Raw genomic sequence first — 17,975 nt, forward strand, 5'->3', positions numbered from 1 at the left:
GAGCTCGGATGTAATAGTTATGACAAGTTCGGAGATGCTCATGTTGACACCAGATTAAAGAATGGCATGAAACTCAATTAAGACGGCCTCTGATGGAAAGCTTTTCAACATGAAAGTTGTGCGTCTCGTCGAAACGGTGGATTTTGATATAAAAATCATCTTAATCCGAAGTCGTATGAAATCTGTGGAGGCAAAACAAGGTCAGAAATAGAAGCTGCAGAGTCATTTCGGACCGACCGAGTTGGTCCGAAAATTTACCAGAGAGTTGGCAATGTCGACTCGGTAGGACCGAAGCAAACCAATTGGTGAGACCGAGTTGATCCGAAAAATTACAGAAGGATACAGAGAGTTGGCAACGTTCACTCGGTGGGACCGAAATGAACCAATCGGTGAGACCGAGTTGGTCCGGAAAATTACCAAAGATTCCTGTCCGAGTTAGATTAGGGTTTTTGATGTTTTGAACGGAATTTTTAATCCTTTTCTTGTACGGGAAGTTCAGCCGCTTCATAAATAGATGAGAGGTGACGGCCGATTGAACAACACACAATCGCAAAAAAACACATTTACTACTTTTTCATCTACGTTTTGTCTCTCCCCTGTTTTTACTTCCTCGTTCTTCGTCGTTCTTCGTGTTGGAGAGCTGCGAATCCCGAGGCTCTAGGGGCGGTTGGCCAACCTGTGGCAGCCCATAGCCGCCGCACTCCCCGACGGGGTCGCTCCCGGGAGTGTGGGGTTTCGGTTCCTCAAAAGTTCTCTCCGTTGTGTTGCGAATCGCGTTTCCGGTAAGACTCCTTCGACGTGAGCTACGGTCAGTGGCGGAGCCACAGGGTGGACAGGGTGGGCCGCGGCCCACCCTGGGATTTCGGACTAGGTTATTCAATGATGGAGGCAGGAGGAAAAAGCCCAGTAACAAGCAGTCTGCGCTTCTCGTCTGCTTCACTACTGCTGTCCCGAAGCGAACGCAGCTACGCACGAGATCGATCTGCCGCCAACGGAGCGCCCGAGCCGCCTGCCTCGCCATTGCGGCGTCGCCTCGCCGGACAGTCCTGACCCGCGGCCTGACTGGTGCCTGCCCCGCCTGCCTCCGGTGGGTTGTGTTGTCTGCATAGGCGCGCACGGCGCACCACCGCGCAGCAGTGCGCCCAGCCCAGCCGCGTTGCTAGCTGGAGTCATCTAGGATGCGTTTGGTTGAAGGTATCATATGAATGGATTGGGACCATTCATTTTTTTGGGATTGATCCATTCAATTCATGTGTTTGGCTGAATATAAGAGATGAGCTAATTATTTCAGACGGGGCCACCAGTCATGCTCACATAGTCATGCATGCAAAGGGTGGCCATTTGATTCGACCGATTTGGTTGGGTGGAATGGTTCAGCATCTTCAAAGCATATTCTCTTTTTTTGACTCGAACCATTCATGTGCTTTATAACCAAACATGTCTATTTTCTGAACGGTCCCAACCCATTCATGACCACCCTTGCAACCAAACGCACCTCGTCCGCTCAGGTGCTCAGCAGACAATTGATGCACCCCATCCCATCAGACCTTCTTTCATAGACAAGTAGTGATGTACTCCATCCGCTTATGTTTTTTACAGTACACATATACTACATAATTTTGCACTACATCCCCATCTGAATTTGACTAGTATACATTGCAGTACATCATTCTAATTTTGGTTAGATGCGTATGACTTCATAATTTTGGCTATTTGACTGAAGGTAATTAGTCAGAACATTTACATGGATTCCTCAAAAACAAAAGAACGTTCACATGGCATATTTGTTGTCAATTTTTTGAGCTGGACCATCCTGTCGTCAAATGCTAGCTCCGCCACTGGCTGCGGTGCATCACCCCCGGCGTCGAGGGTACACGTAACGTGTTCATGTGCGAACAGAAGGGAGGCACGAGCTCCTCAGATATACAAATGCCACAAAAATTTGCATAAATCTTGCGTATATGAACATTGAGTGCTGCTATGCACACGACATGTTCCAGCCGATTGTTGGACGATACTGCAATTCAGGCCATCGATACCTAGTACTAGGTGCAACACAGCCACTAGATTAAGAATCGTGCTTGAATCGTCCAACAGCTATCGGCTGTGAAGTAGTTTCGATGAACATTTTAGATGCCTAAAAAATTCAAATTCTTTGGTATCTTCTACTCCCTCTGTAAACTAATATAAAAGCGTTTAGATTGAATTTATTGTTCAGGCCGGGGGTAGATGGACAGTGAGTAAAAAAACTTCACGGAGACAGTTGTTTTTTTTAACCTTCACGGAGACATCTGGCGGCTGGCGCACAAGAAAAAAAACGTCAGCGAGACGTGTTGCTGGGCCGAGCTACTACGGGCTTCGTGGGCCGCGCGCTTGGCGCATAGGGTAGGTGCGGAGTGCGGACCGTCTCCGTCCCTCCCATGCTCACCAAAGCCTCAGCCACACTCCAGTTCGAATCCCGCCGCCGTCTCCGCCGTAGTGCCCCCCACCCCTCCTCCCCGGTGATTCCGCCTCCAGATCTCTCCACATGTCGGAGAGGAAGCGCCGGGCGGGGGCAGATGCGGCCGCGGGGGGCTCGACCTCGAAGAAACCGCGCGGCGCCTCGGCCGCCGCATCCTACGCCCAATCCCTCCGCTCGAAGCTCCGCCCGGACGCCTCCATCCTCGCCTCCCTCCGCGCCCTCGCCTCCGCCGCCTCCAAATCCAAGCCCGCGGCCGCGTCCTCAGCCGGCGCGAAAGCCCTCTCCGAGGACGACCCGGCATCCGCCTCCTCCAACTACATCGTGGTCGCCGACCAGGACACCACCTCCGTCACCTCCCGCATCAACCGCCTCGTCCTCTCCGTCGCGCGGAGCATCCTGGCTGGCCGCGGCTTCTCCTTCGCCGTCCCCTCCCGCGCCTCCTCGAACCAGGTATACCTCCCGGACCTCGACCGCATCGTGCTCCTCCGCCGCGAGTCCGCGAGGCCCTTCGCCAACGTCGCCACCGCGCGCAAGGCCACCGTCACCGCGCGCGTCCTCTCCCTCGTCCACGCCGTCCTGCGCAGGGGCATCCACGTCACCAAGAGGGATCTCTTCTACACCGACGTGAAGCTCTTCGGCGACCAGTCCCAGTCGGACGCCATCCTCGATGACGTCTCCTGCATGCTTGGATGCACCCGCTCGTCGCTCCATGTCGTCGCCTCTGAGAAGGGCGTTGTGGTTGGCCGCCTCACTTTTGCTGATGACGGCGACGTCATTGACTGCACGAGAATGGGCGTCGGCGGTAAGGCCATCCCGCCCAACATCGACAGGGTGTCAGGCATTGAGAGCGACGCTCTGTTCATCTTGCTTGTGGAGAAAGATGCTGCTTTCATGCGCCTCGCTGAGGACCGGTTCTACAACCGTTTTCCGTGCATCATATTGACAGCAAAGGGACAGCCGGATGTTGCCACCAGGTTGTTCTTGCGCCGGCTTAAGGTAGAGCTGAAGCTGCCGGTACTCGCATTGGTGGACTCTGATCCATATGGGCTGAAGATCTTGTCCGTGTATATGTGCGGCTCCAAGAACATGTCGTATGACAGTGCCAATCTGACAACGCCAGATATCAAGTGGCTTGGCGTGCGGCCAAGTGATCTGGACAAGTACAGGGTACCGGAGCAGTGCCGGCTTCCCATGACTGATCACGATATCAAGGTAGGAAAAGAGATGCTAGAGGAAGACTTCGTAAAGCAAAATGAAGGATGGGTCAAGGAGTTGGAGACGATGTTGCGAACAAAACAAAAGGCTGAGATTCAGGCTCTCAGCTCCTTTGGGTTCCAGTACCTGACTGAGGTATATCTACCCCTCAAGCTGCAGCAGGAGGACTGGATTTGAGATCTCTTCTGATGGCAGGTGAATAGATGATCGTGTTGCTCTTTATCTTTGTGTTCATGTTGAGTTTGGTTGGTTTCATTACTGATCCAATACATTCTCATCTTCTTGATGCATTTTACCAAGGACATAAGCCTTATGCAAGTTAGTATAAAAATGTTATCATCTGTGACTGGGAATTACTCCCTCTGTCCCGTAATATGCGAGTGTTTTTTACACTAATATAAAAGTGTTTTTTACACTACACTAGTGTCAAAAACGTCTTATATTATGGGACGGAGAGAGTAGTATTCAGTGTACCTTGGCATTACATAAGGGCATCCTTCCTCATGATTAGTAGACTGACAAAAGCGTAGAATATTCAATCAGGATGCACGAGTTAACCAATATTGCTACTAAACGTGGTATCATGTTTCCAGCTGCAGATGATACAGAGAAAGAGCAGCTTGATCTAGGAGCATCAATTTGACACCTGCGGGGGGCTAGCTTAAAAATACCTCATCTGTGCTGCATAACATTTGTGCGGCAGTCCCTTTGTATGATTTTATGTATTTGAAAAACTGTATGTTGTGTACTTGTGATATCTGCATTTAGAAGTATCTGCATCTGTGGAATTAGATATGACTTATGTGTATTTGAAAATTTGTATGTTGTGTTTTTCTTGTACTGCTGAAGATAGAATTTGGTGTAAGTTCTGATGCCTGTATTTAGAAGCTAGCATTCGCATCTGGAAAATCGGTTGCAAGAGATTAGAGCTACTGCCATACTTTAGTTTTTTTTGGAAGGGATACTTATGTTTATCTGTATATCCTGCTAAAACAAAATGTAGTTTGTTTCAATATTTATCTGTGCAAACGCATGCACAGGTCAGATCACCTGAAAGCTTTGGCCTCTTTGGTTGAAACTAGCATAGCCCGTGCGATGGCACGCTGCGCCTGATGATGCATTATATTTATACGGATCGTAAAGGCCATTGTTATATTTTTAATGATAGAATTGCATAACTAAAACCCAGAAAGAGTTCTAAAAGGTGGAAAATGAGTACATTTATTGCAGCCATGTATGATAAATACTGATCAACAGAAGTGTACACGCTACTCATAAGGTCTACTTATTGGCACATTATAAAGACCGTTCTACTTGGTCACGGTTTAGAAGGCGCGCTTGGAAATTCTCTGGAACCTAGGTGGTTATCTATTGGTTGTGAGATGGGCTAAAAAATAACATTCGCACTACGCATGCATATAGAAATAGTATATCGGAGTACTAATTAGCTACTAGAAATAAATGCAATACGCCCTAAACCTTGTCTATTGTGGAAACGCACGCAAATTTAACTGTGCCTTCTAAACTGTGACGGAGGAAGTATGGAACATACCATATACAATGATGCAACTGCATAAAAGTAAATGATTGCGGATGGCCTAATTGAGTTAAATCATCCTAGTGTAGCCTCCTGTAAGATAGTTTGTAATGAAATAGTCAAGAGCTTTTGCAAATTCCTCTACCTGTTCAACGGGTGTCTTAGCTCTTTTATATGTAATGATGGGTTCATCTCTATGAGGACGTTGGGATACATGCGAAGAAGTGCCACGTCGGAGAAATCATTGCATATTATCGCCAAAATCATTATTTATCTTGCAAATTCATTCTGTTGGGTACTTACTTGCTAGCGAGCCATGTTAAATTTCCATGCCCGTGCGGTGGCACGCCGCGCCTATTGATACTTTATGTGAGAAATTCTATGTACAATAATATTAAACTTCATATACCAATTATTTAATTATTTTATTCACTTTTTACGTGTTCACTTCAAATTTTATATTATGGTGTATGTAAAAAAATTATATTGGTACAAATGCTATAATCTTTCATAAAGAAAATTTTTATTGAATGAAAAGAGTCAGTATATTAATTGTACATAAAGAGAATACATATTGATATTGCATGATAAATTTCTGATTCCTTGGTAATTCAAGGCATCCTTGTTTGACCGCCCATTGGTTTTGTGTTCGTAATGAAATGATAGCTGAGGAAGTTCACATCAGTAGTTAACATGATAGAGCTTGTATATGGGGCAGTTGTTCGTAAGAAAAACAGATTGTTAATGCCTTGCAATTGCTTCCGGCTTTTCACCCCGCAAGGGTCTTATTATGTAAGTTAATAGTATGTCATCCAAATTCATCATAGCTTGATGCATCCATACAATAAATATGAGAAGGGATCGTTCAGAAAAAAATATGAGAAGGGGTTAAAACCATATCTCTAGTATTGATGCCTACATACAACAAATATGATAAGGGGGTAAACCCATATTATTCAGTCTTGATGCTTGCATAGAACAAATATTAGAAGGGAGTAAATCATGGTCATCCCAAAAACCATATCATCAAATTAACAGCAGATGCAGCAAATCACACGGGACCATGAAGAATATATCCCACACCGGAACCACCGTGGGTTTAACGGTTGCAAATTCCTGCACCAAGGACAGATAGTAAATGTTTGCAGTAATGATGAAAGGGATACTATACCTTAAGAGCACAAAAAAAAACTAAAGCTAAATAACACCAATCAGTTAGTGGCCATCTCTGAACCTTTAGTCTACAAGAAAAGGCTTCAAAATAATCGACAGAAGCAATCCCTGTATGGATTATCAAGAAGAAAGAGGATCAGGAGAAACCTTGTCTCATTACATAGCAATGATAGCACCAAAATTTTGACCACTTGCAAATCTCCCCCGCTATTGAGCTGCACAAAAAATATGAGAGAGAGAGAGAGATGATCACACGAACCTGGACGTATGCGAAACCTCGTCGGACCATGCAAGGGGATACAACGCGGATGGCATGCATCGCGGTTTGAGTGCACTTCATGTTCAATAGCATCACATAGCAGTGCAGTGCGCAACGCCAGGCCGTGCCTTGCTGATGGACGTTTCACGTTGAGATCCACGTACTCATCCACATGCCCACAACATCATCAGCAACAGCCGATCCTGGCTAACAACGGACCACTCCGGCTCCAGTCGCTCCTGCGCAGTGTGGCCGCCTTCGAGACCATCCTACTGTCTGCCTCCCCTCCGCCCCGACGCTGCAACCTAACCCCTTGTCGGCGCCACAGAGCAACCTGCTGTCTGCTGCACCAGGAGCATCCGCCCTCGCCATTGTCACACCGCTCGCACCGGCAAGTGATCGTTATCCGGCGGTGGTGATGCCGTCGTCGTTGTCATTGAGTTGTTGCCGCAGGATTTATGCTCCCCGAATAGGGCGTCCTACTACGTCCGAGCGGAGACCATGGCCCCGCCAAGGGGATACGCAAGCGTCGGCCGCCGGGACACCCGGTTTCCGCGCAGCCCGTAACCAATCGACAACATCTTCGACGTAGTCACTGTCGGCCGCGGACGGCCGGTTGGACGGACTCACGGCGATGCCGGAGCCGAAGCTGTGGCTGATCCTCACCAGGCCCGCCAGCACCGCAAAGAAGGTCAGGGGAGATTACGAGGCCCGGGGCAGCAACAGCGAGTTGCCGACAGCCAGGGCGCGGCGGCGGCAACGGCCGATCATCAGAGGACGAAGCATGCTCCATACATACGGGCCGAGCCGAGACAACGATCGGCGCAACAAGACAACCCGAACCACCACACCGGCCAACCAGAGCTCCCCGCGACGGAGGAGGCCGAGCAGGACGCCGCGTTCCATTACGACAGGAAGAAGGATATACCATAGAAACAATATATGCTAACCCAAAAAAAAAACTAGCACAATGATATGAGAAGAAGGACGATCTATTTATAACCCCCAGAACGTAAGCGATGGTGGTATGTGGCGAGGTTTCGTGATCAAACGACTACAGGGCGCAAACCAGAAACAAAAAGCAGACTCTAGATCAAAACATGAAAGCGGCACCGATCAAAAAACACAAGAACCCTCCAGATCAGGTGATGGAAGCGGCACCGTTTTTCACCATAGAGCGGGAAAATCGCTAACCGCACCCAACCGCACCCAAGAATTCAGCACACAAGTTCAAAAAATTTGAAACTAAACACCAAATCCACAAAGCATTTGTACACAGCCATTTACCAAAATAATACCATGTGCCAAGCCCAAAATTCATCATGGGTCACTTTCATCCAAGTGGATGAATGTTGGGGCAAAAACCTTGCCTGGAATAGAGGCTTGGGTATGATTTTCGTAGATTGTATGGAGGATTAGAATCTTTAGAAATTATTTCCCAATTAGTTGTTCTGATTCTTCAGAAATTATTTCTGGATTGGTTAGGATTGAATCCTATAGGAACTTTTCCTAAGGATTCCACTGTACTACATCTCATAGAAAAGTTAAGCATCCACTCAAACCTCTTGAAACGAACCCTTTGTTTCCCAATCAAACAAACCAAAATAATGCAAGGTTGGAATAGGCATGACATTCAAATCCTGTATTTTTTTTCCTAATGCTGTGTTTTGAGAATCCTGTGAATTAAAGAGGCCCATAAATCTGTTGTGAAAAGATGGACAAATCAGTACTGTGTCAAAATGTTTGTCATTTGATGTGGAAGATTGGCGATTACAACAATCATCTAATCACTTCAAAATTTTAACCTGGGATGCTACCCGGTTGAGGATTGACGTGGTTACATTTACAGCCCCAAATAATGTGATTTTCCATATATCTGAATATACTGGACCAAATCAGACTACATTGGCCACCAACAAATCTTTCCTTCTGGTATCGTCCTATGCCGAGTCCCGGGGACATCAGAGCAATAGCCCTATTGTTGTATGTACATCATCCATCCAGGATAGTCTTGCGGGTATAAATTGACCAAAGAAATGCCCCAAGGAGATGTCACTGTACATCCCTCGCAGATTTCCTCTTCAGCCAATGATTCAATGAGTTGACAGTTATTTTTATCATTCCCTGTGGTCTCCTAGGGCATGGGGGGGCTCTGAGTTTGGATGAAACAGGAGGACGGCTTTCTGGTCCAACGAAAACTTCAAGACCCAGTTCATCCTTCAAAACAGAAGTTATTGCATACTCGACGTCGATAGCAGTCGTTTCGACATCAGTGTATGATGTCTTCTCATGACCCGTGATGATGACCAAATCATCCTGGACTGCTCTTCCTACTCAAAAAAAATAAGAATAACCAAGTAGGCTTGAATTGTCAGTAGAATATACACCATCTTGACTCTAATAGTCATACAGATAAAGTTACAGCGCTGAAGGTTACCTAAAAGATGCTTCTCTTTAATTTTGCGGAGAGTTGAGAGAACAACTATGCGAGCTTCAACCTGTGAAACATACAGTTGAGTAGATGGCTTAGAATATATTCAACTGAGCTCAAAATATGCCACTTGGAGTTACTTCACTCATGGAGAATCATTTATCACTTTGATGCAAGATGACACTTCCAGTTAGTACAACAGATTGTAAGGTCTGTGGGTTGTAACTTCCTTTCTATTAATGCAAAGATTTGAAACACTAGCATATGATACATTAGTAGACAGATACTCTCAATCTCAGATTACCTTTGAAAGCCCACGAACATCAACAGTTTGGTTTTGATCAACATCTTTTTGCAAGAATCTTGCCACTTTTTCAAGAAAAAGGTCGAATGATTCGTTCCTCTCATCTTTTCGATCTAAATGGTAAAAATTTCGATTCCCACCATCACTAGACAAGACTCCTTCACTCCATTCCACTATCAATTCCTTGAGATAATAGTCATATGCTTGATACCTGTCACGGGCAAAACAACAAATTTAACCCAGAAACAAAACATATACTTATATACCCTTTGCTGTGATAGTATCACTCTATCCGCTGAGCTCGGCATGCTTCCTATCATGGAACAATAGAAGGATTATCAACAACAACAAAATGCTCGCACGATTGCTCCTCTGTTGATATTTGTTGGTATTATTTATAAATCATAACTTCGTAACTTGAAGGAATTTCTACTATACATATCTCTGTTATGAAAGCGCTTCTATACAGAAACCTGTATATCAAATAAACCTTTTAAACCCCTTCTCTTCTAGAAAGAAGAGATTGGATTTTGTCCTTGTATGGGTGGATGCTCCTAATATCTCAACCATGAAATGTGACTTGAGATGAGCACACGCTCTCTCACCTGATTGCCTACATTTATTGCGATAGGGCAACACAATGTGTTGGATCTCAAGGCACATTTTCTCAGCACGAAATGTGACTTCAGATGCGCACACATTATCACTTGATTGCCTACATTTATTGAGATAGGGTAAGAGAACGTGTGTAGATCTCAAGGCACATTTCATGGGCGGCATAGTAGACGCTTCCATCTATACAAGCACAAATTTCTAAACTAAAAGAACTGGAGAAGAAAAGCAAAGGAATGCCAAAGAAACAGTATACAGAAGTTCTAGTCACATACCCTGCTTGTCTCATTTCCTGATAGATTGCCAAGCATTTCTGGATTTCCTTTAAAGATCCATATTTGGAGCGCGCTTTCAGGAGAGTTCTGTATGTCACCTGGAACATGAACTTGTACCTCAGTATCTGATGCAACCTTACATCAATGCAATTCTTGATAATTGACCATAGGAATCAAAAGTTTAATTCCTCTAATAATAACATGGACGTTCGGTGAAGAGCAGAGAGACCAGGTGCCATATGAAACTATCTAACATCAACAACTAATAGATATATAAAGAAATAAACCCAACCAGTTATAAGAAAAAAAATCTGTACTCTCAGAATATAAGAAAGAATAGTGCAAGAAAATATGCATGCATCCACAGAGTTGAGTCGTCAAATAGAACAAAATTATCCTCGATAACAATCAACAATTTAGACTCACCATATTGGGCTTCAGTTGGTGTGCTTTCATTTCTTCAAACAAGTGCAACGCCAACTTCAAATCTTTACTTTCTACACATGCCTGCAGGAAATTGACACATAAGCTTACTGGTACTATAAGCTTACAACAAACATGATGTGGTGCCCTGTATCTTAACCAAGTCAACTACATTGTCTAATGGCCAACCTTAATAGCTACAGTATATGCAGAGACATTAAGTTTTATTCCAACACGTTGCATTCTTCTGAGCGCCTGTACCCAGAAAATTAGACAACATTAGTCCACATTTAGCAAGGAAGCAACTTGTCCAAATAAACCATGAGATAACACTTGCAAATTGTCATATGATTACATAAAAACTCTTCCATGATATGCACTAATTTTAGGAACTCTTCTCTCTCTATGATTACACTGTCATATACTCATACAGTAAAGTAGTATGCACTGTGATCTTAGATGGAGGAGGGACTATTCACCATCTAAACTGCAGAAAAAATGAAGACTCTTGATTGGCTGTACTAATAAATAGTTCAAAATCTTGCAGATTGTATTTTAAATTCATTATTAGTTATTGATTCTACAAGAGACGCAGTCAGCTCTATATAGTGGAATACTTCAACTAATGAAGAGACAATTTAGGTCATTAGTTGCTACAACAGGATATCAGGGAAATGTCATAGCAGCATTTAGTGTGGAGTGATCATACTTCGTTCATCAGTTGCTACAACAAGACATATCAACTTAAAGCTTTAGTACTAACCTGAATAGCTCCATTCCTATTTTTAGATGTTCCATAAATATCCATCAGAATGGACCAGCTAATACGGTCAGGACAAAGACCATTCCGCTTCATTTCATTCATTACAGACTTTGCACGTTCATCATTAGTACCACATGCCATCATCAAAATGTTATAAGTTGTAACTGTTGGCCTAAATGGAACCACCAAGATAGTGCCGCCATTGGTGCCCGGATGCTCTTCACAGAATGTGAAGTTGTCTGGAAGGGATCCTTTCTGTTCAAGCGACAGAGATACCTTGATTCCAAATTCTATCCAGCTATTGAACAAGCGGAAAGCTCTATCATATTGGCATGACTTGACCAAAGCAGTAAGGATAATATTGAAGCATGGGGCAGTAGGTTGACAGCCATCCCTTATCATTTCTTCAAGGATCTCTATGGCACCATCAACCAAACCAGAATTTGCATAAGCATTGATTAATGATGACCATGTGACTAGGTTAAGACGAGCACCAACTGCCCGCATGTCATCTTTGATGTTGGAAGCCATCTTCCACATTTTTGCCTCTGCAAACACCTGAAATTCAAAGAGAAGAATTACGGGGGCATAAAAAGGAAACACATATGGACTAAGACAATAACAACAGAAGCCTCATACCTTCATCATCGTACTGTATGTAAAAACATCTAACTTTAAAATCCCATCGTGTTCCTTTTTCTTCATTTCCTCATAAATTTCTTGTGCCGTGTTGAACTCTCTAGCATTGCAACATGTCTTCAGAAGTATGTTATATGACGCCAAATCAGGACGGACACCAAGTTTCTGCAAAATGGAATATGTGGAGCATTAGGTTGCTGCACATGAGTTGTGTAATTTAATCCACCAGGACTACACTTTCTGTTAGGGTTTCTGATTTGCATGTTTGCTTCTAGATTTGAGCTGACTGTATACTTGCCACTGCAAAGATGGGAAATGAGATCGATTTGCCAGTTGCTACTCCAACAAGAGTCAACGGAGTTGGCCCGTGAAAATGACCATTTAACCTGTTAATTTTTTTTCAAAAAACATAGCATTCAGGAATTTCATCAAGCAGGTGGTGCACCCAAGTTAAGATTGGGTGGGCAGCACAACTATGATGACCTTGGGTTACGGTCTTGGAGGTACCCGCCACTGCAAGGCCCTAGCTGTAAGTATGTACAGAGAGACAGACTATGCAGGTGCATTGACGAACGCTAATCAGAGCTGGTCCCGTGCCATGATGGCTCGAGGCAAGTCGGGCTGAGTTCGGTTCCACCATGCCTACTCATGCTAGCCCCTTGCACCCCAGCCCCATCTCAGGCTCTGTGCAGGGACACTGGCTGGGACTCCAGCGCAAGCTCCGTATATATCCATGCGGTCACGCTCCACATCAGTCACAACTTCACCAAAACCTCCCTGCAGACACAGGATCAGGCTATCCCAGGGGCCATGGTCACAGCAGCGGCAACCTCACAGTTGCATGCACTGACATCAAAGGCGATGAAAGCAAACAGCTCATCCAGTTCTAACTTGAAAGGAAAGAAGACAGCATAACAAGGATGAAGAGAAAGTACAAGGGTAGACTGGGAATTTATGGAAATTGGAGCCAACAGTGCACATCAAAAACTCATTCCCATTCTTTCCTATGGCATGACTATGGTGCCAATTAGCAAGATTTCGATGGCAAATCCCAAACCTTTATAGTGGCAAGCATGAAATTATTCAAAAAATGAAAGGTGCGACTAGACGCACGCACAATGTACACGCTTATTCTAGTGAATATAGAGTACTTGGTTTCGTGCCAATAATTGGCATACCAATTGTTGGCAAGTTCAAAAAATTGGCTATCAATTGGTTCTTGCCCATCTCTCAAAAAAGTTACCAAGTTTTGGCAACTTTTGGTTTTGTCAAATTCTGGCAGCAAACGAATTAGCCTCATAATGCAAAACAACCTGAGCAAGCATGTAAGAACAAATAAATAGTAGCCAAAGAAATGGGGATACGATAGCCTCTAGAAGCTTCACTGGGAAAAGTGGAGTTGCAGGGAAGATTTATTATGATGTAGTGGAAACAATCGCTTGAAGCTAAATAGCCTACCTATGAACAGCAACAATAGGGTAGAAGATGCATTACTTGCATATGCTTGTAGACCGAAAAATTGTAGCTCATGCTGTGGGCATTCGCATTCATAAGGCTGTTGAAGACATGTGTATTCGGAGTAATCTTCTCAGCAAGCAGCCCCTGTGTAAGAGCCATACATATGAGTGGATACTGAACCTGACTACCTAAAGTATAGCATTTGTTTACAAAAGTTGAGCACAAGGTAGTAGTATTTCATTAGATGCATATTGTTAATCGCAGATGTTTTTTTTCCTTCATATAATTTCCACTTTTGTTGGTTTTTATGGTCCAACTCAAGGAATATGCATAAATTTCTCTTCTGGGGAACATCTGAGGTTTCGACACAAACTGAAAAGATTAAGGAAGGGCAATTTGTTCAGAAATTTACAGGTGTACTAAATTTCTGGTTTACCATCCTAGATAGTACAGTTTCTTTTACCAGAAATAGTACAGCTTGAAAGATATTTTTATTGATTTATGTTTAGGAGTTTCCCAATTGATGAATCATAGCGGAACTAACAGCACCTGTGATTTATGGTGCTCTGGAATGTGTTCACCTAGATCTTCATATAGTTTTTCCACTTTTACCTATATGCAAGTATAAATTTGAACTGCGTTCGCTAGTCCCATACCTCAAATATGATCCGAGCCTGTACAGAAGAACCACAATGACTACATATATCGATGATACTTCGGCACGCAAACATATTGATACCTCCCAACTGGTCCTTGAGTGCTCCAAAGACCTTTAGGGCATGTTTCAATTCCTTTCTTTTCCCAAAAGCTTCCATAGTATTGCAGAGTAGAAGTTGGGAGTGCGGAAAGATACGTGCATACCTACATGTCAAAGGCAATGCATGAGCAGGTATGAAGATACCCAAAAGAGTAGGAAAATCTAATGTATCACAAAGTGAAATTCCTGATCATCGGAAAGCATAGTTTTCAAATTGATTAACGATTTTTATAAATACAAAAATCTGCCACAAGAAAGTGTCATTGGCAAAAGTAAAACCGAATGAAGAGAAATGTAACAAGTATGATTACCTGATCGCCATATCTGGATCTCGCTTCCTGACGAATATTTTCAGTACATCCATTGGATCCACGATGCCTTTAACAAAGAATCCACAGTCTAAAAGAAAAATAACAAAGAAAAACATTAACAGCGATAACTTCAAACTAACATGAGCTTCACAAGTACATCACCATCCAAAGCATGAAATAGCAGAAATCCATAATAAGAAAACTGCATGTGAATAATGTTAAGCCCTAAGAGGAGTAATCAGCAGAACAGTGAGTGCCACACTGCCACTCCATCCGTAATTCATAGCTAAATCATACTTACATGTAACATGTGACTAGAAAACACACAACCAACAGGCCGTGAGAGTCATATCATGTCTACACTCAGCGTGGCAGAGAATTTATGTTCCCACCCTACCAAGTTCCTTAAAAGTTCAGTAAGTAACTAAAATAGGGCCAAATTAAATACAAAGATATCTTCAACATATACATAAGAATTTATCCTCCTGCACACTGAACATTCGATGTGCGACTGCTAAATAAAACGAATAAATTGTACCTCAAGTGATGGGAAAATATATATTGATCAAGAAACATGATGCAGGACTGATGCTAGAATGAAACCACAATCCCTTGTGCTGCTACCAAGTACCAACTGGTGTTGAAAAACTCATGGATTCCAGATATTCCAGATACCAAGCTACTATAACTGTATGTCAACAAGTAATATAAACATTCATATGACAGATATCATTATATGAATCCAACAGGATGCCGTGCAGAAATAACACCATCGTCTTCAGGATTAACATCGTGAACAAAAAATAGCAACAACTCCATGATTTACGGACTGCTACTTGGCAAACAGAAACGGTACTTCTGAAACAAAACAACTATTGAGTAACCATATCAAACTGACAAGTGCAGCGTGCTGATGTAACATCTGAATCAGTCAATAAACTCGATTACATACGGTCTGTGAATGTTACTTTTTAGTCAAGGAATTAAAGCATCTATGAGCAAAACCTACTCCCTTCTTCCATCTATATAGGGCCTAATACGTTTTTCAAGACCATCTTTGACTATTGACAGGACTAATGGTACATGAGATGTGTATAATACAACAACAAAGCCTTTAGTCCCAAACAAGTTGGGGTAGGCACATGAGATGTATAATGTGAAAATTATATCATTGGAAGCTTCTTTCACATACGAATTTGACCGTATGTTTTGTGTAAGTTGCATGTCATATATTATTGCTCTAACATTTGGTCAAAGTTAGTCTCGAAAAAACGCATTAAGCCCTATATAGATGGAAGGAGGGAGTAACAGTAACTGTGAGGTTTCAGCCTCTGCACGAACCAATTGTAAAAGCAGGGTAAACGAGTGATGATTGGTAAGCACCAAATCCCGATCGATGTATCACCAAGCTTGATGAAACGCACAGGATAAGGAGGTTCGAGGCGACATTACTTACTAGCTAGGGCCTCGATGGCCTCCACAAACTCCGCCATGATGCGCTCGTCCAGCAGCTGCCGGCAGGCGGCCGCGACGGCGTCGGACGCATCAGCGTCGAGCATGACGGTGGCGTGGACGCCGATGCGGTCGGCGTCGTGGAGAAACTCGAGCACGTGGGGTAGGCCGTGCTCGCGGAGCGCGGCGACGACGCCGCGCGAGAGGAGGTGCCAGTTGATGCGGGCCGCGAATCCGGCATCGCCGGAGGCCGCGCGGAGGCCCTCTGCGGCGATGAGGAAGTCGCCGAGGCGGCCGGCGCCGGCGAGGTTGGAGGCGACGCGGGAGTAGTAGTCGATGGCGGATGGGTTGCTGCCGACGTCGGAGAGCAGCGGGAGGACCTTGCCCTTGGGGCTGGAGTTAGGATTGCCGTTTGGTGTGGGAGTGGGAGTGGCGGACTGCAGGCGGCCGACGTCGGAGAGAAGGGGGAAGGCCTTGGCCTTGGGGTTGGGGTTGGGATTGGCACTGGGGGCGGAGATGGTGGTTGCCGACTGCAAGCGGCTGCGGCGGCGGCGCGGGGGAGGTGGTGGCTGTGGGGAGGAGGTCATGGCCATCCCCATGTTGACTGGTGAAGGCTGAGGAGCTGGGGGATTGGAGGTGGAAGAGCCAAGCCAGAGCAGTGTGACTTGGACGGTGGGGCTTTCATGGAGTGGCGCGGATATTTTCGTTCGGATAGGTGCTCAACACAGCACTGCCGTCTCCAGTCTGCACTGCACGACGGCCTCTGAACACAACTCTGATTCCGAATGCACAAAATGCAGGCATTAGACAAAATTGACAAATATGACCTTGAGACGAAAGTTTTTTTTTTGAAAGACCCGGCTGATCACCGGCTTCATTGATTTAGCAAAAAGCAGCGAAAACATGTAGATCAAGTGATCAAATGGATGAAAAGAAAAAACAACTAGCTCTTCCTTTCTTTCGGCTAATTTTCATTAAATGTGTCCCCGAACGGGGGCTCCATGCATTTGGCTTCGGCTAATCTCCACTGCTCGATGTTGTTCCTGATTGCTGAGATGACATCTTCAGTCAGGGGTGTTTTTGCCCGAAAGACGCAATGATTCCTTTCCTTCCATAATTCCCATGCTATCATGATGATAATTGATCTGACTCCGCGCCTATTGGCAGCTGCTGCCTTACTGATGATGAGATGGCAGTTCTGGGCCGAGCACAGCTGAGGTCTCACCCGTGGTGCGAGCGAGGAGCATTCAAACCAGGTGGCACATTTCCTCTAGACTTCTTGGGAGAAGCTGCAGCTCCAGATCAGATGTGTAGATGTTTCCAAATTCCTGATGCACAAGGGACAGAAGTAGCCGTTGGCCCAGCCTCTTCTCTGCAATCTATCGTTGCACCATAGGCGGTTCCTGACAAGAAGCCACATGAACATCTTGAGCTTGTTGGGAGCCCAGACCTTCCAGATAAAGATGTTGAAGTTTGAGTTTGGATCCTGCTGGCGTTGCATCTGGTAAGCTGATTTAGCCGTGTATTTGCCATCGCGCGTTAGCTTCCAAGTGATCGCATCTTCTTGACCAGGGACCAGGGCTATGTGTGCCTCGTCGACCAGCCGCCACATCTGTAGGTATTATGGTGCTATTGCAGATGTGTCTCCATGTTGCAGGTCCATAATCCATTGATCGTTGGCGAGGGCAGCCCCAACCGATCTGTTTTTGCGGCGTGCGTGACTGAACAGGGCAGGGAAGGTCGCGCGCAGCGGCGCTTTGCCGATCCAGTTATCCTTCCAAAAGCTCGTCTTGTTTCCATTGCCTATGTGGACCATTGTCGCTTGGTCGAACAACGCCTAGTCTTGATCATCAGGAGGTGGATGCATGCCAACCTAAGGTTTGTCTGGCTGCACCCAAGCTAGCC

At 44.9% G+C, this 17,975-nt stretch overlaps 2 protein-coding genes across 3 annotated transcripts; one reads left to right on the plus strand and one right to left on the minus strand.

Annotated features, from left to right (window-relative positions):
- Positions 1–2,401: 2,401 nt before the first annotated feature.
- On the plus strand, positions 2,402–4,602 carry LOC123085530 (DNA topoisomerase 6 subunit A3). 2 transcript variants are annotated; one of them, XM_044507184.1, is made up of 2 exons: positions 2,402–3,871; positions 4,276–4,602. In XM_044507184.1, the coding sequence occupies exon 1, from the start codon at positions 2,528–2,530 to the stop codon at positions 3,851–3,853; it is 1,326 nt and encodes a 441-aa protein (XP_044363119.1). In that variant the 5' UTR covers positions 2,402–2,527; the 3' UTR covers positions 3,854–3,871; positions 4,276–4,602. The 2 variants fall into 2 exon arrangements, with proteins under 2 accessions (XP_044363119.1, XP_044363118.1); XM_044507183.1 differs by having other exon boundaries at positions 2,407–3,871; positions 4,270–4,602.
- A 3,770-nt stretch (positions 4,603–8,372) lies between these two features.
- Positions 8,373–16,779, minus strand: LOC123085533 (pentatricopeptide repeat-containing protein At5g02830, chloroplastic). The gene is made up of 12 exons (XM_044507186.1): positions 16,075–16,779; positions 14,619–14,706; positions 14,207–14,411; positions 13,587–13,694; positions 12,093–12,257; positions 11,454–12,011; positions 10,880–10,945; positions 10,694–10,774; positions 10,268–10,365; positions 9,381–9,591; positions 9,083–9,143; positions 8,373–8,975 (listed from the first exon to the last, which is right to left on the minus strand). Exons 1-12 carry the CDS (start codon positions 16,667–16,669, stop codon positions 8,698–8,700), a joined length of 2,514 nt encoding a protein of 837 aa, XP_044363121.1. The 5' UTR covers positions 16,670–16,779; the 3' UTR covers positions 8,373–8,697.
- Positions 16,780–17,975: the final 1,196 nt, after the last annotated feature.

Source organism: Triticum aestivum, chromosome 4A (genome assembly GCF_018294505.1).
Source record: "Triticum aestivum cultivar Chinese Spring chromosome 4A, IWGSC CS RefSeq v2.1, whole genome shotgun sequence".
Lineage (NCBI taxonomy): Eukaryota > Viridiplantae > Streptophyta > Magnoliopsida > Poales > Poaceae > Triticum > Triticum aestivum.

Coding starts and splice junctions, on each gene's coding strand:
- LOC123085533 (XM_044507186.1), bottom strand. CDS start 16,669: ATGGGGATGGCCATGACCTCCTCCCCACAGCCACCACCTCCCCCGCGC. Junction 10,775..10,879: donor CATATACTGTAGCTATTAAG/GTTGGCCATTAG, acceptor AATTTCCTGCAG/GCATGTGTAGAAAGTAAAGA. Junction 9,592..10,267: donor CAGGAAATGAGACAAGCAGG/GTATGTGACTAG, acceptor TGCCCGTGACAG/GTATCAAGCATATGACTATT.
- LOC123085530 (XM_044507184.1), top strand. CDS start 2,528: ATGTCGGAGAGGAAGCGCCGGGCGGGGGCAGATGCGGCCGCGGGGGGC.